The sequence below is a fragment of the Esox lucius genome, chromosome 9, assembly GCF_011004845.1.
Source record: "Esox lucius isolate fEsoLuc1 chromosome 9, fEsoLuc1.pri, whole genome shotgun sequence".
Taxonomy (NCBI): Eukaryota; Metazoa; Chordata; class Actinopteri; order Esociformes; family Esocidae; genus Esox; species Esox lucius.
In genome coordinates, this window is record NC_047577.1 from 17,535,618 (window position 1) to 17,557,881 (window position 22,264).

At 40.8% G+C, this 22,264-nt stretch overlaps 1 protein-coding gene across 9 annotated transcripts; it reads right to left on the reverse strand.

The window, feature by feature from the left end:
• Positions 1-1,214: 1,214 nt before the first annotated feature.
• scrn2 (secernin 2) lies at positions 1,215-9,935 on the reverse strand. Of its 9 annotated transcripts, none has more exons than XM_010889144.4 (9): positions 9,858-9,935; positions 7,814-7,982; positions 6,589-6,770; positions 4,525-4,724; positions 4,054-4,269; positions 2,714-2,879; positions 2,199-2,379; positions 1,784-1,946; positions 1,215-1,653 (listed from the first exon to the last, which is right to left on the reverse strand). In XM_010889144.4, exons 2-8 carry the CDS (start codon positions 7,979-7,981, stop codon positions 1,791-1,793), a joined length of 1,269 nt encoding a protein of 422 aa, XP_010887446.1. In that variant the 5' UTR covers position 7,982; positions 9,858-9,935; the 3' UTR covers positions 1,215-1,653; positions 1,784-1,790. The 9 variants fall into 9 exon arrangements, with proteins under 9 accessions (XP_010887446.1, XP_010887445.1, XP_010887450.1 ...); XM_010889143.4 differs by having other exon boundaries at positions 7,814-7,985; positions 9,858-9,926; XM_010889148.4 differs by having other exon boundaries at positions 7,814-7,918; positions 9,858-9,919.
• Positions 9,936-22,264: the final 12,329 nt, after the last annotated feature.

A 22,264-nucleotide genomic window follows, 5' to 3' on the forward strand; every position in this document is an offset into this window, starting at 1 on the left:
GATTGCTCTGGAAAAAGATGGCGTGGTTTTTTCAAGAAGCACAATATGACAATACTTGAACAAAAATGAGCTGCATGGTCAAGTTGCCAGATTGCAAACATGCAGTTCATGCAAGACAACCAAAGACTTTGCATGACCTGGAAGCATTTTGCCAAGACGAATGGGCAGTTATACCACCTGCATCAAGTTGGGGCCTTATAGACAACTATTACAAGACTGCATGCTGTCATTGATGCTAAAGGGGACAATAAACAGTATTAAGAACTAAGGGTTTGCAGATTTTTGAACAGGGATCAGTTCAGTTGCCATGTTTTGTTTTATGATTGCGCCATTCTGTTATGACCTACAGTTGAATGTGAGTCCTATAAGAAATAAAACATCTATTTTGCCTACTCACTCATGTTTTATTTATAAATGGTACATGTATAACCAACTTTCAAATGGTATGCAAACTTTTGAGTACAACTGTATTTTCGGAAGCAGTCAGCTGGTATTCTGTCTATAATGGAGTGGCCAGCACAGTCACCAGAACTCAGCCCTATTGAGCCGTTGTTGGAGCAGCGTCACCATATGGTAAATAAGAAGGGCCCATCAAGCCAATGCTTCAGGAAACATGGGGTGAAATCTCTCCAGATTACCTTAACCAATTGAGAACTAGAAGGGGCCAAAGATTTGCGAGGCTGTAATTGCTGCAAATGGAGGATTCTTTGACAAAAGCAAAGACAATAATTTCCAAAATAAATGTAATACTAACCTTGTCAATTAATATATTTAACTCATTTTGCTACATTTCCTATTCAAGCAAATTTCATGTATGTTTTCATGCATTACAAGTGAACCCAAACTTCTGAACTGCAGTGTATTTCTTACATTTGCCTGTCAAGCTACACTAGTGTATGGGGATGTCATCATGACCAGCGATTTGGACCGTTCTCAGGGTAGATCGGGAAAATTAATGGTGCAATTCATGGCAAAATGTACAGAAAAGTCAGTCGGTTCCTGTACTGTCCAGTTGTTAAAGACAGGATTTAGGTTTAGTGCACTGTATTTGCAAAAGTATTTTCTGTACATAACATACAAAAAATACTCAGTTTTAACCACTGAATTGTTTTAGGAGCAGAGATAAGCATTACAACACACCCACAACATTGGCCATGCTTTTGCAGCTAATCCAACTTTGAGATTTGAACACAATATAATACAGACTTTTTGAATTGAAAAGTGCCATCTTTATTTTAATCAACTACAGTGTTAATAAATACAGCACTGATCAGCAGACAAAGATCATGATTTTCATTAGTTCATTCCCACATGGGCAGTCAGTGAACTAACCCCCAATTACTTGCAACAATGAACAACACATTTTACAAATGGCTTACTTACAGTAGATCTTTTCATGTCAAACAGCTCTACATACATTCCTGTGGCGGTCTATTACATACTAATTGGGTGCGAGCCTCAAAGCAATACAGAGGATTTATCGTGGTCCAATCGAAAGGGACTTTAAGACATTTTACTGTCTGTCAATGATGGATGGAATGGTGTCAGGGTGTGAGACGGGAGGGGAGCCAATCAAACAGGAGCACAGAACGCAGCAGTGTCGGGGTCACATCCTGCCCATCTGAAAGCGATAGCAGTCTCCACATGAGGGCGCTGTAACCGAGAGCAATATAAAGCAGTTTTACATTGGAGTCATTCAGCAGGGTACTGACTGAGAACACAGCTGTACTGAAATACACAGCTCCTACTGCTACACACGTGCACAAACACAAACAGTTCTTACCAAACCTTCACTGGTAGAACTTCATCTCCGTGTCCACGCAATCAAAGAACAGGTCCCCAAGCTCCTCATCGGCTGGTATTTCTCCACTAAGCAGGGCTTCTATGTCCGTCAGACATTGGCCCTCCAACATCCTCAATGTCTCTGTTAGAACAGAGCCTGCATCCTAAGGGACGCAAACAAACACACCGAAAAAACACATGCGTAAGTTGATAAAGGCAGACAAACAGCAATTTGTGATGTTTATAAAAGCGAGTATGTAGCGATGAACATGCCAATTGGTTTGTTTCGACTCAATGAGAGTTCGATCTGCTACAAATACTGAATGAACGTGTATTACACCAGGTCAGGGCATATTCCACCCATATTTCATTCAATATTTAATTTCTACAGTCACAGTCATTTCAACTACACGTACTGGATTTATCTCCATAGTTTGCAGGGCTGCTTCATGGGCCTTGTACAGGTCGTGCCTGCGTTCCACTTGGCTCTGGAAGCGGGGCTGCTTCCTGACCGGGTCGTCTGGGCCATAATGTGGGGAGATCACCTTCGACACTGGGGTCACAGACTCAGAGAAGATAAAAGGCTTGAAAACAGACCTGGGAGGGCAGAGGAGAGCCCAGAATGGAAAGGGAGGCGAAGGAGGAGGGGAGCGGTAAGGGCAAAACGAAGCACAGAGAAACTCCTATCAAGATACAGTTTTGCCAAAGGGGGAAACTGTAGATGAAGAAAAGAGATACAGAAAGGCAAAACGTTTATCTTAGTCTGAATCTAAAGGAAGCACTTGTATTTTGCCTGAAGGGTTTGAGCCTGTTTCCACATAGCTCTCAGGTATTTCTTACACTTATCCAGTCCGCTCAGATGGCATGAGGAGCAATCGACAAGGGAACGGGGCGAGGTTTTGCGCGGGACTGGGTCGGCAAGGTGACGCACCTGGAGGGGTCAGGGGTGGCAGTGAGGAAGTGGATGCAGGGCAGGGTGGGGTCGCGGGGCAAGATGGACACCATGCTGCCAGTGGTGCGGAATCCTCCGGAATCCATGCAGATCCCACTGGGCTTGTCTCTCAGGATGGACATCATCACTTTGGCAGTCACAGCACCTGGGGAGCCCATAAAATTAGTAGTTATAGTATGTTAGGAGAGGACACCTAGCCCGTTTCATACAGTAGGAATTTGCAAACAAATAATTGGTGGTTCAGGAGACCAAATTCGAGTGGCAACCGACTCCACCCCATTGAAACAGACAGTGCATTCCCCTTCCAAAATGACCTGCTGCACACCGGAACCTCGTTCCGATTGTGATTGATGGTGGTCATGTGTGCATTACAGATTGTGACTGGTGGTCATGTGTGCATTACAGATTGTGACTGGTGGTCATGTGTGCATTACAGATTGTGACTGGTGGTCATGTGTACATTACAGATTGTGACTGGTGGTCATGTGTGCATTACAGATTGTGACTGGTGGTCATGTGTGCATTACAGATTGTGACTGGTGGTCATGTGTGCATTACAGATTGTGACTGGTGGTCATGTGTGCATTACAGATTGTGACTGGTGGTCATGTGTGCATTACAGATTGTGACTGGTGGTCATGTGTGCATTACAGATTGTGACTGGTGGTCATGTGTGCATTACAGATTGTGACTGGTGGTCATGTGTGCATTACAGATTGTGACTGGTGGTCATGTGTGCATTACAGATTGTGACTGGTGGTCATGTGTGCATTACAGATTGTGACTGGTGGTCATGTGTGCATTACAGATTGTGACTGGTGGTCATGTGTGCATTACAGATTGTGACTGGTGGTCATGTGTGCATTACAGATTGTGACTGGTGGTCATGTGTGCATTACAGATTGTGACTGGTGGTCATGTGTGCATTACAGATTGTGACTGGTGGTCATGTGTGCATTACAGATTGTGACTGGTGGTCATGTGTGCATTACAGATTGTGACTGGTGGTCATGTGTGCATTACAGATTGTGACTGGTGGTCATGTGTGCATTACAGATTGTGACTGGTGGTCATGTGTGCATTACAGATTGTGACTGGTGGTCATGTGTGCATTACAGATTGTGACTGGTGGTCATGTGTGCATTACAGATTGTGACTGGTGGTCATGTGTGCATTACAGATTGTGACTGGTGGTCATGTGTGCATTACAGGGAGAGATCACATTTTAAGAACCGCATGTTTTCGGGGGAGACTGATCATTGGGATGGGGAGAGCATGTGAATGGAGTTCCTCTAAAAAGAGCGGTCCGTCTCCCTCACCATCATGCTGCTGAAGTAGCTGGGTGCCTGCACTGTAGCGCTTCTTGGCCAGTTCCATCCTGGCGGGGGGGGTTTCGGACTTAAACACCTCGTTGAAACAGAACTCTCCCTCGCCGCTCCACCAGCCCTGGGCCTGAGCCACACTCCTCAGCTCCGGGTGCTCGGCTGAGATCTGTGTTCCGATTGTCAGCGCGTTGGAGATGTTCTTCACCCCCTCTGTGGGAACAGGTGGGCGTGTAAATAGCAATGCGTGGCTGGATAAAATCTCTCAGGTATGCACAGCTGTAGGATCAGCTTGACTTCCCGAATCCTAACCTCGACAATTAGGCTAACACCAGACAACTGACCCTATGTCCTGAAACTGACGGCTCCCGCGGTGTTAGAGCCATTTCCCTGCCATGTAACGTCCTGTGCCTTAACCTAAGTCCATTCACATGACAGCTGTGGTAGCTGAAAGGACAATTTCCTCGCCTGTGACTTTCTGTGCCACCCAGAGTTTGCCGGCGGTCTCTAGGACCCAGGCCTGCTCGCGGTCCACCAGGAGGAAGGAGTTGTGGTAGCTGAAGGGAGCCGGGTCCTCCCGGCACGGTCCACCCTGGCCGTGGCGCTCCAGGAGACCGGTGATCACGTTCAACGCGCCCCAGGCACTGTCCCCGCGCTCCAGTCCCAACCTGCCAAGCAACGGAATAAATCAGAGTATAGTAGAGTGGAACTGACTAACGAAAAACATATTATAACTTTTGTTTTGCCGGGTACACGTTCTTGTTCCCAGCCACCTTAGAGCAGCGGTTAGGGTTAACCGTCTCACACACAGAGAGAACAACAGGTCTTTCACCATGCTGGCTCGGGGAATTTCATCTGGCTATGGTTACTGTTCGGGATGTCTTAGCTTTATGCTATCTGCACCCCCATTCCAAAGGACACCATCTTAAACACACAGAGAGCAGTGATGCCAGCAGCAGGTTCAGTCATGTAGCTGATATTCAACTGAAGTCAGTGGTACAACCGGACCAACCTGTGGTGGATATTGCCAAGTGCTTAATGTTACATTAATTTACAGAGGAATATTTATCAGTTAGACAGTCCTTCAACGCACTGGAGTTTGCCTACCAAGCCAACAGGTCTGCGGGCAGCTTTGTCAACACGGGCCTTCGCTATGTCCTCCAACTGCCAGACAACAAAGATTTACATGAGGATATTGTCTGTGGACATTAGCGCTTCGTTCAACATCAGCGCGGAACAACTACAAGACAAAGCCTCCCAGCTGAAAGTGACCCGTCTGTCAGGTGATAAACTGACTTCTGGACCAACAGGACATAACAAGGGAAGATGGGTATGCATGAGGCTATGCTAAGTATTTGACTCTGCTTCCCTCAGCGCCGGCGCATCACAATGTCGCACGCTTTCAACCCTCCTATACTCACTTACTCTACACCAACAACTGGCACGCCAGAGGATGTAAAACCGGCAGCAGATGGAAAATAAAAAAATCTCCCAGTCAACCTGACTCAGCTCAATCACATAATGGCTCTATTCATCAATCATAGAGTCCATCCTCACATCCTCTATCATAGTATGGTTTGGGTGTGCATCTGCCCTCCACCTATGTCCTGCATGAGACCAGGGCACGGATCGGGCAAGATTATTGCTGACCGCTCCCATCCCAGTCCCCCACTGTTACAAAAATGATCCCCTGGTAGGCCTGGGAAAGGCACTCAGCAAACAGCCTTCTGTCCAACAAACAAGACTATTCTCACCACATCAAGCCACCTTCAAACTTAACTAAACAGCTGCACTATACTGCAAACGAAAGTCTTAATATAAATAGAGGCATTACATTATTTGTAAAATGATGCATGTAATATTGAATTAATATCCCATTATGTTATATGCTCACCACCAACTGTGTTTGAATTGAGATAAATGTCAAGTTTGCGTACATTTTGTGTAATCTGTCCCTATTAGTTTTCTACCACTAGCAACATATTCACACCAAGCAAAAATCTGGGTATGTATAAATAAACATAGCAAATAAATGTGATATCTGATTCTGGCATAATAAAATCCATCAAACCAAATACGCACATATAAATAGGCGTTTACTCTCTTAATTACATTTGTTCTGTTAAGGTTTTGTCAATATATCAGCAGCATTATAAGTGAAATTAACCAACGTGGCCCTCAAATAACCAAAACGATATACTCCAGAAAATCGAATGCCGGATTCAATTCCCGGATTCAATCTCCCATGCCAATGTTTGAGCGGAAGAGCTCCATGTTTACACAACTACTGCCTACAGACAGGCCAGTATTAACCTGGGATTTAGGAAGCCTAACTAGCACTTATACAGTCCCCTATCTGCTACTGTAAGCTATGTTGCTTTTATGACCAAGGGCTGAGATCCTAACTTGCCTGAGACAAGCATATACCTCCGATTTTCACCCCACTTCAAAATGTGTTGTGTCTTTCTCCTGACACGATTCGCATGGGTCCCAGCAGAACACCGCTGACTGATGGTTAATAGAGCAGCTCACCGGACCAGATCCATTCCTAGCAGGGCTTCCCCTGGATCGATGGCCTCGCGGGTCCACACTGCCTCATTCCCGATGCAGACACCCTGGTCGTTGGCCCCCATCTCAGCGCCCCAGAGCCAGGCAGGTCGGCTGAGGACCACAGCATGGGTATGCTCAGCCTGAGGGATCTGAATGTACGTGCACTGTTTGGAGACACACATTCACAAGACTTCAAATACATACAAGAGATGTACAACAAAAAAAAAAAACATTTTCTGAATAGTTAATTAGGAGACATCTAAGCGTACACAAAAGACAGAAGGGGCATTTTGCAGCACAAGAGTGTCATTAGACTACGATTATTACGTTTTATCTAGTTGAAGACAACTTGCAACCAGTTTTTCCGACCGAGATAAAAAAAGAAATGCTATTGTGTAAACAAGGGAAAATCTTAATTGTCGCACACCACCTTCCCGAGATTACGTAGTACACATTCCTGACAGATATTCGCCACCACTACTGAGGTCTACAGACTATGTCTCGCTCAGTGTGTACTGAAGTGGAATGAGCAGTGACGCATGAAGTCTGATCCCGCTGCATGTATAAATAGAATCACAAAATAAAATACAAACCATTGTTGGGAAGCAACTAAAAACCTCTCACATCCGCGCCAAAAACATTCTGTTATCACCGGGAACAGCACTGGTTCAAAAGAGAGCGCCATGTTATTTACCAGGTAAACAACATTGTCAAGTCAGTTTATACGCCATCCAGGTCAGTGGTCTGGCCGAAGCACTGCACACGCCTGTGTTTCGCTTCACAGAGCAGTGAAGGGAACCAATTAAGTTCAGCAACATATACATACATACACACACATATACATATATATATATATACATATATATATATATATATTTTTTTTTTTTTTTAAATTGTGTTTGGTTAAACTATCGTAGTGTAACAAAAACACACCATAGATAACCATAAAGACAGTCTGCCCTCCCGAGAAGTCAGCTCCAGGACTAATCCAATTAGTGGTGTTGGTTAGACTAAAATACCTGTTGTGACCAACTTTAAAATAAAAGCCAAGAGTCTGACGGAAGACCCATACAGTAAGGCCAGAGGGATTTCAGTTTTTAACAATGATTCGTCTGGATTCACTTTCATCCTATCTTTTCAAGTCAACCCAGGTCCAAGATTGGCAGCAGTTTGCAGGATAAGTGAGGCTAGTTATACAGTAGCTTACCTCCAGCATAGTCCCTGGTGGGTGATCCATAGCTGGGTAATAAAGGACCTCCTGGACCTCTTCTCGAGGGCGGTCCGAGTTCTTCCCAAAGATTACGTGATCATCCTGTGAGCCAGGGGGCAAGGATACAAAGCAGTCACATGAGAGGGGCGGCTCAGGCTCGGCCATCCTGCTTGAAGGAGGGGACAAACACCAGAAAATGCATTCATTACCAGATAAATAACTGCAAGGTCAATCAGATTTTCCTGATCAGCCATTGTTAGGATAAACTCCTGTCCAAATAATACCATGGAAAAATAACTGGGGTAAATTATTATTTCTTTTGTACATAGCTGGTCACTTTTTTAAAACCGATCAAATAAACTCAATGACAAAAAAACGTCACTTTTAGTAAATGTCATCTTTTTTTTTTGGCAAGAGGCATAATACAGTCATGTGAAAAAGTAAGTACATCCTGTGGAATGTTGTCTTTTTTAAACATATTTAGACATATGGACATGTAAACTTCATTTTAACATTATTGACAGATAACCTAATTCAACAAATATAACAAAAAGATGATACTTTGCAATCATTTATCGACAGAAATGCAATTTTATAGAGCAGAAAAAATAAGTAACCGCAAGCTTCAATATCTGGTGTTGCCCTTTGACGGAAATAACTTAATGTAGACATTTCTTGTAACAGTCTATCAGACTTAAATCCACAGGGAGGAATTCTGGGCCACTCCTCTTTACAGTTCTGATTTGACGATGTCATATTCGAGAGCTTTGTTGCAAGCATGACTTGTCCCAAGGTCTCCCAAGGAATTTCATTAGGATTGAGATTTGGGCTTTCACTAGGCCATTCAATAACCATGTCATTCATGTCTTAATATTATTTTTGAGAGTAGATGCTTCCTCCTTCCTGACCTCCCATATAGTTTTTGCAGTCTCTTTCTAACAGCTGACTCATACATTTATGTTGCAAGTGAGGCCTGTAGATCCCTTGATTTTGCCCTGGGGTTCTTCATAGAAATGTCTATGAGCATCTTCGGGTCAGCTCTTGGCCTGAATTTGGTGAGACTCCCTGCCCGATGTAGATTGCCAGTTGTCTGGAATTTTCTGCTGTACATGATCCATCGAGAGGTCTTTGGAACCCCTCTCAGACTCATGAGCAACAGTAATCTTTATTCTAACAACCTCAGGTAGCCTAGGTCCTTTCATGATGTGTTACCACACACCCATATGGTTAAGACTAAACCAGACCGAGGTTCTAATCTTTACGGAACACAGGGTCATCATGGGCTCCCTAATGAGTTTCTAATCATTTCATGTGTTCAGGAGCACCTGGTTCTAATATTAGCCATTTTTGTGATGTGAAGCCAGGTAGGGGTATATTACCTTTCTGCATAAGGAAATTGCATCTCTGTTTATTGTCATTGCATACATTTCAATAAGAAAAACTAAAACTTTGTGTGATTCATAAATTGTGCTACCTTAATCAATGAATGTCATTGAAATTTAGTTCAAATATACACATGTCCAAAAATGTAAAATAAATAAAAAAAGAGACAACTTTCCAGGGGGTGTACTTACTTTTTCACGAGACTGTATGGGCTTCCTTTCAACAAGTGAATTGCCCATCCATTCTCAGTGAGATTAGGAAGCAGTCCTGTACCGTAGTGCAATCTCTGTAATCTTTACAAATCCGGATGGCTGTCTTCTCGGTTGTGTCTACAATACATACCAACCGCGATATATTCACAACGCTATCCTATTAGAAACTGCCGGTGAAAAAAAAAGCGACGTCTTATTCCGGTTTTAAAACCGGTACGCTGCTTTAGTCAAATATGTATTAGGAGACAGGGCCTACGCCATACAGTGTATAACTGGTAGCTAAGTGTCCGTGCTGTCATAGCCCGGTTTCGGTAGACCAAGCATAAATGCACAGATAAACAACTGTCATGTCACGGCAATCTAATGGTTCGCTATCGTTGCAATCACTTGATCAACAGGGCTATTGCATGTACTGCTACGTTTCAATTATGTGAGAAATATGTTACCTTTCAATTCAAGACACGACCTGCAGCTGCGAGAATGCAGATTGAAGAAGCTAATATATCACGTGACAGTGTGCAAAGGTCTGTTGCCGCGTTCATGTGCTAACGGAGTTATCCGCAACTCCTAGTTCCCATGCAAAATTCACTTGAATGGTCTTTCATATCGTTTTTGATAACTACAGCAAGTCACAAATCATCAATATTTATTTTCTCCATGGAGTTGAAAAACAAAATAGTTCATTAATTAATTGGCTTTCATTATAATGCATTATCAGAAAGTCTCCACGCACATTAGATAGTTCAAAACACTCCAAAACAGTTTGTTTAATTTTACATAATCTCCACTATGATTAATACAGTATCCGATCTTTGTACCTTAAAAAAATAGTTTAAACCCTCGGTTGAATCAGTCAAAAAAGCACTTCTGTAATCAGGCATTTAAAAAAATAATAACTTTTGCACTGTCAACTACTGCGGGGCCGCAAAAACCATAGTTACATTAAGGCCAAGTGTGAATTTTCCCCAGTTCGATAACTAGCATTAGCATCTGTTTAGGTGCGCCTTCAGGGTGGTTCCTGTTGGTTGGTGTCCCTGTGTTTGATGCGCAGCAAAGTGGGTGGAGCGACTTCCTGCCTGTTGGGCCCTGTCCTAGGTTACCCACGGATAGGGCCACAGTGTCACTGGACCTTCCTGTCTCAGCCTCAAGGTTTCACATTGCTATATTATTGTGCCAGAGAGAGATGGGTCAGTTCTCCTTCTCCATTTGTAAATCCTTTGTAAATCTAAGGAATGCACTCTCTGTATTTTCCTTGTCCCTTGCTCTGTTTAAAGTTCGGACCTCAAATCAGGAGTATCAGACTAAAAAGACTTGTAGCTATCCCTGTCCAAGGTCCTCCTGGTTATGTTGCAGATCAAGATGATACCTCACGATTCCAGCTGCCACTCTGCTGACCATTCCTCCCCCCTGGATTGTCCCTGTCCTTGTCCATCTGGTCATGCTTCTAACTTGGATGATATTTTACAGTCTCTGGACACAATCCACATGCATTTATTAATTGCTACAATTTGTACTCTTAAAATGTTCACCCGGCACAGCCAGAAAATGACTGTCCACCCCTTAGAGCCTGGTTCCTTTCTAGGTTTCTTCCTAAGTTTCCACCCTTTTTAAGGAGTTTTTCCTAGACACTGTGCATCAACACTGTTGTTACTTGCTCTTTGGGGTTTCAGGCTAGGTGTTTTGTTAAAGCACTTTGTGACAACTGCTGATGTAAAATGGGCTTTATAAAATCAATTGATTGACTGATTGAATGTTAGCAAACGTACGAAGCTAGCCGCCCTTAAATACTTTTACAGAATCACGTCCGTTAAGCACTTACCAGTTTGCTATTTCCCACAAGCATTTGAAGGCAACTTGTATTTAAAGGTCAGTGGGGTTAGCGCTGGTTGGCGGAGCGTCAATGCAGGAGAAAGGAGTTTCAGTAGCCAGGCAACGCTTTCACATCCTACTAAACCAGGGGTGGGCAATATTTTTCACTGGGGGGACACATTCAAAATGCCATCAGATTACTTTCTTAACAAACATGCTTAAAAGACACACAGCATAGCTAACTCTGTTTACTTGCCTATTAAATTTATGCATGTTTCTATTCCATGGAACATCATTTTCATAATCTACCTTAATTTACTTAAACAATGTTGTTTGTATTATTAACAACTGTTATTATGTCAGGCAAAGGCCTAAGGAATCAATTTTCAAGGTTATTACTCAATGGAAATCTTGCAACACATACTTGCCTTAAAATGTTACTTTCAATATAACAGAGTAGGCTATATTACATAAGGTATATTGTTAACAACAGTTATTAGGGCAGCCATAAGTCCATCCCAGCCAACATTGGTATGTGGGCACCATATGGGTAGTAAATGGGTCCTATATGGGATTGTCCTCAGGTTTCACAATGGCCCCATGTTAATTGCACATATGGGTTTCATGCAGGATTACACTGGGTGTAATCCTGCATGAAAGCTGGGCCCCAACTCGGCAACATACGCAAGACCCATCCCAGTCACACACGCAAGACCCATCCCAGTCCCATCTTCAAGCTTTTATCACTTTTGAAGATTTTCACTCAATGCAAAAGTTGGTATAACTGCGGTTATCTAGATTCTTCCAGTATATCTTTTGCTATTCCGGCAGCCCAGACCCAAGAAATCAACTTTTAGGGCCACTCACTCATTATGAACAGGAGAGCCTCGTGTGGGCGTTGACAGGAGAGGTGAAGTCAGGAGTCTGTTCAAGCAGTGTGTGTTGCTGCTACTACTCAGTCAGTGAGGCTGGATGTATGCCTGGACATTTTGAATTTTAGCATCGATGGCGTTAGCTTTACATATTAATTAAGCAAGTTGCTTTACCTGCGACATCTGCAAATATATAATACTGTGTTTTCATTATCAACTTTTCTTAGACAGGTTCATTTTCAGATATTGTTAAATGTCTCGTGGCACTCCCATAATGTACTTATTATGGGAGTGCCACAAGAAATAAATAAATACACAGCAGTCAATAAAGTAACGTAATCTGCAGAGCTCGTCAAGTATTTTTAAAGTTTTGGATGTATTGCGGGCCGGATAGAATGACTCAACAGGCCGGATCCGGCCCAGGGCCTTATCTTGCACAGGCCTGTACTAAACCATTGTTTATAACTAGCTAAATATCAAGTTTGCTGCTGTATAATCATTAAAAACGAATCTTGCAAAGGTGAATCCGCAATTTATATATGAATTTTTTTTATTTTGTTTTATAATTGAAATTACTTTAACATTACACAATACCGTCCTACTTTTAGTTATGTTAAAGATTGCTTTCGAAATGTAACTAATTCGTAAGGTGTTTAGTTTATGATCAGCCTGAAACAGCCTTTCTGAAAATGTGGAAGTACTGGAACCTTGGTGGCCTCAACTGTCCTCAATAGCATGATACTGGGTCAGGAATTTGAACAATGGAGCTAGGGACTCTTTAGGTTGGGTCAAAAGAATGGTTAAACCCGGTTGTAAATCAGTTCAGGAGCAAACAGCCAGCAGCTGAGTAAGCAAACATGTCCACCAACAGCATGAAGGGGAAGGTAAGCATTGGGACGGTTATAATATCTTTATACACTACTGTTCAAAAGTTTGGGGTCACTTAGACATTTCTGTTCTGAGAAATGAAGGCTGTTCCATGTGAGAAATTGCCAAGAAAGTGAAGATCTTGTACAACGATGTGTACTACTCCCTTCACAGAACAGAGCACACTGGCTCTAACCAGAATAGAGAGAGGAGTGGGAGGCCTCAGTGCACAACTGAGTAAGAGGAAAGATACATTACAGTGTCTTGTTTGAGAAATAGACCCATCACCCCTCAGCTGGCAGCTTCATTAAATAGTACCTGCAAAACAATAGTTTCAACAACAACAGTGAAGAGGCAACTCTGGGATGCTGGCCTTCTAGGCAGAGTTGCAAAGAAAAATACAGTACTCAGACTGGCTAATGCTGTTCTGTGAAGGGAGAACTGCACATCATTGCATGAGAACTTCAGTTTCTCTGTAATTTCTCACATGGAATAGCCGTCATTTCTCAGAACAAGAACAGACTGACGAGTTTCAGAAGAACGTTTTTGGTTTCTGGCCATTTTTAACCTGTAATTAAAACCCATAAACGTTGGTGCTGAAGATACTGAACTAGTCTAAAGAAGGCCAGTTTTATTGATTCCTTAATCAGCACAATAGTGTAAAGTGTTGCTAACATTATCCCCAAAGGGTTTTCTAATAATCAATTAGCTTTTTAAAAACACAACATGCCATTGGAACACAGGACTGATGGTAGCTGATAATGGCCCTCTGTACGTCTATGTACTCTAGATATTCCATGAAAAACTGCTGTTTCTCACCACAATTGTCATATACAACATTAACATTGTACACACTGTATTTCTGATCAATTTGATGTTATCTTAATATGTTTTAATATAATATAATATATATATATATATGTATATATATAGATATATTATACATTAATATATAAATTCATAGATTGTTAGGCTTGTTAGGCCTGGTTACTAAAGTGGACAGGAACTTCCAGGGTTGTTCCTATGATTGCAGCAGTGACTGCTGTGACGTGACCTCCTGCTTGAGCAGGTGCCACTCCTTCAGGGTTGAGAGTGGCTGTTGGATTATGTACGACCGCAACAACTACATGGGATACAAGTATTTCATGAGGAGAGTCCTGCTGCATGATCTCTGTTGTAGGTTGAAAATATTTCAGCTTCACTTCTTGTTATTCAAAGTAAAACAACTTCTATATATATTCTTATATTCTCACATTAAACTGCTTTATAAACACTTTCTCTGATCTACTGAACCGGTACTTCAGAGGTAAGTACAGGATGAGGATCTATGAGTGAGAGAACTTTGGAGGTCAGATGTATGAGATGATGGACAATTGTGACAACTTCATGGATCGCCACCGCATGTCCAGCTGTATGTCCTGCAATGTGATGGACATACAGCTGGACATGCACACACTTCCAAATTTTTTTCTCCACGTTTTCAATCATAGATTCAATCATAAGCTATGATTGAATCATAGATTGATTCAGTTGTATCATAAATTGATTCAGTTGTATCATAAATTGATTCAGTTGAATCATAAATTGATTCAATCGAATCATTAATTGATTCAGTTGAATCGTAGATTGATTCAGTTGAATCATAGACTGCTTCAATTGAATCATTATATTGTATGTTTCGGAACAGAATTTTATCGTTCATTCTAGTAAATTGTATTTATAATACATATTTATGTCTTACCAACTCATACCATCTGCTGTGTATATGGGGGAACGAAACTGTGGGGCACAAGTTTTTATCTGAGGGGGCAATGCCCCTTTTGGAGGAGAAAAACAGTGTAAAAGTAAAAAAGAAACACCAAATAATAGCACTTTATGTGTTTAGTTGCCATGCGTTGTTGTTCCCAACAGGCTTTGTTCACAAATTGTTCAGTAGTCTTTTGGGAGGAGGGAGACGGTTGTTATCCGTGTTTTTTATTGTTTGTTTTTGGTGGTGGTGTCTACTTTGTTTTGATGTCTTTATTCTGTCATCGTGTTACTTTCCTTATGTGCCAAAATGAAAGGACCCATTCTTTCTACATTTGTAATTATTTATTTGCGTTGTGGCTTTGAATAAACATTTGAAATGCAAATTGTTCAGCGCAAAATTGTTGAATCTTACATCAAAGTTGGTGGTCTTACAGCTTCAGGGCACTGACCCTGTCTGTGAGTTGATTTGTTTTGGCAATAAGTCCCCAAGAAAGTAGCTTGGCAATAGAAAAGGAAACGATAGAAACCTGCCAAACTGCATTGTGAGAATTGCAAACGGATGTTTACGGCATACTGTAGTTATTCTCTGTTACTAAAAGGTCTGACAACACCTGGAAAGGGATGGCTGAGCCCATCCCAAGTCTACATGCTACAGTTGCACTAGTTTCATTCAAATGTGTTTGTCTTTGTTGCACATGCCTTATTTAGGTGTCGTACACATACACAAAAGGGCTCTTATGAAGACATGTATGAACACTCACGTTAGAAACCTTCAGGTTTTTGGCTTGTTTTGCCAGTTGTCACTGAGCACCTGGCCATATCAGTGCTCTGCAATGCCCAGCTTTGTCTGGGTGTTGATATCAGGGCATTACAGGTGGTGAGAGGTGTTTCCTTGTGGCACCGTGCAGCACTTGAAATGTACGTCGAGGTCAATTCAGTCAGCCTGGAATCTTTCAGGTAGACAGCCTGTTAACTGAACAGCTCTGCTATTCTTGTCCACGCCCCCTTGTCCTTTCATCTCCTGAACTGCGCTGACAACCGCGGCACATCCTGTCTGTGCTAAGACACTACACTCAAAGCCCTGAGTGGTAAACACCCACCTCAGGCCAAGAGACGGCCACACCCAGTTAACACCTCTCTGACTCTGTTACACACACACACAAACACACACACACACACACGTTCGCACTCAGCTACATATACCACACACACACAAAACAAACTGACAAACCAATAACAACAAACACTCCATGGGTATACAACCACACACCCGAGTAACTCTCACAAGAAACGCAGGCGGACTGCACACAACATATTTACAATTACACTTAATAAATCTTTAGGCAATTTATTGTTGTGTTTGTATGAACAAAATACTTTTGTTTCCTTAAATGTAACATTGTTTGAATTAGTAAACAACTTGATCGTTGGTTTTTGTTTTCATCCAAAAAAGGGCCCTCCAAAGTTTGAATATCTAATTTTGGACATATTTACTGTCATAGCCGCCGTCTGCATCTGAGTTAGAGGTATGTTTGGCACAAGGCTCTTCCCACAAGATTTCCTTAGAGGGTATTATGTTATGTAACAATATTTAATTAGGCGAGTCAGTTATTATAACCAAATTCGTATTTACAATGACGGCCTGGCATGTGGCTAGGTGAGCACTCAGACATTGCTGCTATTGGCTCTGAGGGTGGCTATTCTACCATAGACACCAGTGCCGCCTCTAGCTTTTTGGAGGCCCTAAACAAGATGGGGGAGGGGGGGATGCACTACTCACCCCTGGGTGTATGTACCACCATCCTTAATGCAAAGAAATATTAAAATAGAGTGCCTTTACCAATTTTATGTACTTAGGTCTGATGCTTGCAATAAATCTGCTTTAGACTTATGTTTATTGCTTAAGGTCAATCATATTAAGCAGTTAATAATACCAATATATATTATGTAACTCCAGAACTAGCTGAATAATATGTTCCACCTGTATGTATTGGAGGATTTCTGATTAAATTAAAGAATGCCAATGCTGCCACTTATGCTGCAAATATTATATCATGAGAATATACTGGCAAAAATTACAAATTAAGAGGCAATGCTGGGTAGGACAAATGTTATCCTCATGAATATCATAAAGTATACCCTAGAATATGAATCTTCAACTGCTAATATTGAAGACAGTGTGATTTTGTTATATACATATATAGCAAGTATAAATATGATCAATGAAATTGAATTGCTGATTTTTGTTCTGGGAAAGATACATCTGTAGTACATTGCTAAACTGTATTTTAATTGTGTAATGTAAACACTCAAGTTAATGGATGATGACTACTTTAAGGTTGAGATAGCTAGCTAGATTCTTATACCTATCAATAAAAAAAAAATGTAGGCTACCTGACATGGTTCGACTGGGTGACTGTCAGTGACTGAACATGAAAAACTGGACAAACTGCTGATGCACAACAAAACCCAACTGAACACACATCGCCGATCAAGCCATGCATTTTAAAATTATTTGCTTTCTGTCCTTCGTTACTAATCAATATTGGTAAGTAGGATAAACGTGCCCACCCATGGAAATAAAATGCCAGTCCAACAGGTTTATTCCAGCATCGGGCCTGTCCCCTATAGAGGCGATCGATTTGTTGACCATGCCTCCCATTTACAAACTCCACCTACTGTATGGGGAGGACATACATTTGTAACCCATGGTTACCCATTTCCATGCAAGGGAAAACTGAGGAAAACGGATCCAAGTATTTTAACTTCCATAACCATTAATTATTTTGATCCATAACTCATTAAATCAGAAGATGTCCATAAACAATTTACATAGTCTTCATGGTGCAGAAAGATTTAGATATTAAAATGTATTTATATATTATACTTTGGGGCATATACTGTGGGGCATTCCAGCTGGCCATTTACCTTGCTGGAGAATTTGTGGACAAACCCCACCACGTGCCCAGGAATGTGATTTCCCGACAGCAATTTGTACTTTATTGAATCTTTATTGAATCAGATCATTTAGCTGATGAATTGCTCATTAATTTATTGAAAATAAATGTACATTATTTGCAATTGGCAGCTTTTCTTCAGTGATATATTGTAGATGTACAGTACAGTAGTTAACATTAGCTAACACACTTTTGTAACCTTACGTCTTGGACAAGTAACATAAGTTAACTAATGTACTTTAAATGTATGGTTTCACTCCAAGCTTTTGTTTATAACGGATTACAGTGTCAGACTTAAAGTAACGTTAGCTGAAGTTAAATTTAGCTTTTTCACTCAGAATACATTATTGCACTATGCTGGCACTGCCACTGGTAGGTCACTATCGAAGAGGCTATGAGGTAAATATTGACTGAAATACTGCCAGAAAGAGTTTTGAGAAGCACAAAAATAAAACAGCAACACATGTTCTATCCTGGAAACATTATTGCCATATGTTACCTGTTCTGAAGTGTTCATAAAACACATATGTATGTGGCGAAGCGGGGTTCAGCACAGTTTACCAGAGAAATAATCACGTCTGATGGCCTGTTGCCACATGCTAATAAGCGCCTGGGTAGTTGTGCTTATTAGAGATACACTGCGGGACAAAGCAACTTTTTGGCATTTTATTTCTTACATGACCACATAAAAAAGAGCATTGAATGACCGCAGTTTTGAATGGCTGTCTATGGGCTGAACTGAAGAGTATCCCCCAAACAGTGGGCGTGGCTTTGCATGTTGTAATGTATGAAGTGATGCCGACGCCTACTGTTTAGTTATGGTCGGAGGCCCCCTAGCTCCCGTAGGGCCCTAGAAAAACGAGTATGTACAGAAGAGGCGGCTCTGATAGACACGCAGACACTACAGGCTGCACCACTAAGGCCCAGCCCCAAAGACAGACTACCATCAACCACCTGAACCATGAGGCAGGCGGCCCGGGAAGATGAAGGGGGTTCTGGCACGGAAACAGCTGGTGGAAAGCGGAGAGAATATTAATCTGGAGTGGAAGACAGGATGGCAGGGATGAGAGGTTGGCTAATAAAGCCTGGTATTAAGGCTGTGTGAGTGTGTATGTGTCTAGTCTGTTCACCTTGTTTGTACTGTTGATACAATCTAAGACAAGGCACTTCATTTTCTTCATATTCAGGAGAATAATCTAGTTGATTTAGAGCTACACCACTTTGCCACCAGTCACGCCATTTGAAAGTATACTGATTCTTTCTGGCCTAGCTAACACAGGTTGGAATATGATTTACAGTGTTGAAGATCTACAACCGAGATGCTTTGGAACTGTGGAAAGTGGATGAAATAAAATGGAGCTCGCCATTCTCCAAGATCATTTAAAGTTCCGGTTTAAAAGGAACTTAAGATGAGGAGGAGTGGAAGCAGGGCGGCATCAGTCGCTCAGACAGTAATGACGGCGCCACTGGTGTTTAGCAATCAAAGTGAGGAAGTCTCTCTCCAAAAATACAGGTGTTTGGTAAAATCAAAGTAGCAGCTTGCAGAAATGACTGGGTTTGAAGTTGAAAGGGGAGGCAGAGAGTGAGGGAGGGGGAGATACTGTGGTGAGTGAGTGTTTAGCTGTGTGTGTAAAGAAGGAATGAAAAAAAAAACGGGACTCAGTCAGACTCAGAACCCCCGGCCGCCAGTACCTCTTCTTATGGGATTTTGAATAGTAAACAAGGACGCAGGAAGTGTACTACTGTATGCTTACTGTTTACTCTAGTGGACGTTTTCCCCTCTGAGGGGAAATGAGGCTTTATCTGGCCAATCCCTCTCAAGGCTCCTACGGTGATATTAGGCTTTGTCTGAGACACCATTGTAGTTCCCGTGGGATTCAAATAAACCATGTTTTATGGTAGGCTAGTCAATACTAGGCTATTTACAAGATGTCTCTATTTAAAACGTAATTTTTATCTCAATGAGAACAGACCAGGCTTCAAATGTAGGCATATTTAAGTACTGTATGTGTTATTTAACAAACGACTGTCTGTGTTTCTGAGAATGAAAAAAATACGCCGCCCAAAACAGTCCTTGGATTTGTGTATTTTAATGGTTATATGTAAAGAAAGAATAGTTTTCAAGTACTTTATTCATTTACTACTGTAATATACCTGGTGGTATACATGATTGGTAGTGTGAAGGGTTTAAATCGGTTTACTTAAGCATTTTCAAAAAATAAAGTGTATGTGCAAAAACACATTAAATCTGTTTGACAAAATGTACAAAAAAGGTAAATTAAAACAGTTTGTTTTTATTGTCAAGCAATAAAGTGACGGATGAAAAAACTAGGAGGCCATAGACATTAACAGTTAAAGTCTACGACGTTTGTGTCTTTTTTAGATGGTGCTGGAGAGATGATGAAGACAAGTGCTGAACAGATTACCACAACAAATTACTTGTGTTGTTTATCTATGGATACGTCAATATTTTGTTTTTTAAACAGCTTTAATCCAAGTGAACCTAAACGAATTCTGTGATAGATGATTCATTTCATTGGGATTTGAGATCATGCCAAATGTTTCTTCCGCATTCAACTTGAGAGATTCAAGAATAACAGAATGTGCCTGAGGACGAGAGCTGTAAGCCTCCAAGAGTGTTAATGGATTTATATGAATTGACACAGAGGAAGCATGGGGCAACATGAAGGAGGAGATGATGGTGGATTAACTCTATAGTGGGCCTTGGAAACCAGGGTACAGCTGAAGGATTTAAGATGCAAAAATTATGGGGTGTCCTGTCTTGAAATGGAGGCTGTGAGTCAGTATACTCCCAGGATATAACATAGTACATATAGACAGTATACTCTCAGGATATAACCTAGTATATATTGACAGTATACTCTCAGGATATAATCTAGTATATATTAACAGTATACACCCAGGATATAACATAGTATATTTTTTATATTTTTATATATATATATATATATATATATATAAAAAGATGCAGTGGTCTCTTAATTTTTTCCGGAGCTGTATATATATGTATATAGACAGTGTACTGTCAGGATGTAACCTAGTATATATTGACAGTATACTGTCAGGATGTAACCTAGTATATATTGACAGTATACTATCATGATATAACCTAGTATATATTGACAGTACAATCTCAGGATATAACCTAATATATATTGACAGCACAATCTCAGGATATAACCTAGTATATATTGACAGTATACTGTCAGGATACAACCAAGTATTTATTTACAGTGTACTCTCTGGAGCTAACCTAGTATATATTGACAGTATATTCCCATGATATAACAATGTATATATTGACAGTATATTCTCATGATATAACCTAGTACATATATATATATATATATATATATATATATATATATATATATATAGACAGTATACTGTCAGGATGTAATCTAGTATATATAGACAGTACAATCTCAGGATTTAGCCTACTACATATTGACTGTCAGGTTGTAATACAGCATATATTAACAGTATACTCTAAGGATATAATCCAGTATATATATAAACACTATAATCTCAGGATCTAATCTAGTATGTATTGACAGTATACTCTCTGGATATACAGCAGTCTAAGATGTATTAAATTAACAGTGTAACCTCTGGATATAGTCTATGGTATTTTATATTGACAGTGTAACCTCTGGATATAGTCTATGGTATTTTATATTGATAGTGTAACCTCTGTATATAGTCTATGATATTTTATATTGACAGTGTAACCTCTGGATATAGTCTATGATATTTTATATTGACAGTGTAACCTCTGGATATAGTCTATGGTATTTTATATTGACAGTGTAACCTCTGGATATAGTCTATGGTATTTTATATTGACAGTGTAACCTCTGGATATAGTCTATGGTATTTTATATTGACAGTGTAACCTCTGGATATAGTCTATGGTATTTTATGTTGACAGTGTAACCTCTGGATATAGTCTATGGTATTTTATATTGACAGTGTTACCTCTGGATATTGTCTATGGTATTTTATATTGACAGTGTAACCTCTGGATATAGTCTATGGTATTTTATATTGACAGTGTTACCTCTGGATATAGTCTATGGTATTTTATATTGACAGTGTAACCTCTGGATATAGTCTAGGATATTTTATATTGACAGTGTAACCTCTGGATATAGTCTATGGTATTTTATATTGACAGTGTAACCTCTGGATATAGTCTATGGTATTTTATATTGACAGTGTAACCTCTGGATATAGTCTATGGTATTTTATATTGACAGTGTAACCTCTGGATATAGTCTATGATATTTTATATTGACAGTATACGGTCATTATACAACCAAGAAAATGTTATACTGAGAATATACTCTCAGGAAATAGTCTACAACAGTGGTTCCTAACTAGGGGCAATAGGACCCATTGGGGGGACTCCTTGGGGGATCATTTGGCATATCTACAGGGGGGACTCCTTGGGGGTCCTTGAGAAGACTCATGAAGTTGTACTTAAGGTGTATTCTGGGCAGAGCAAAATTGGTAATACAGTCTCATAAAAAAGTTGCGAACCACAGTTATTCAATATATAATATTAACAGTGTACTA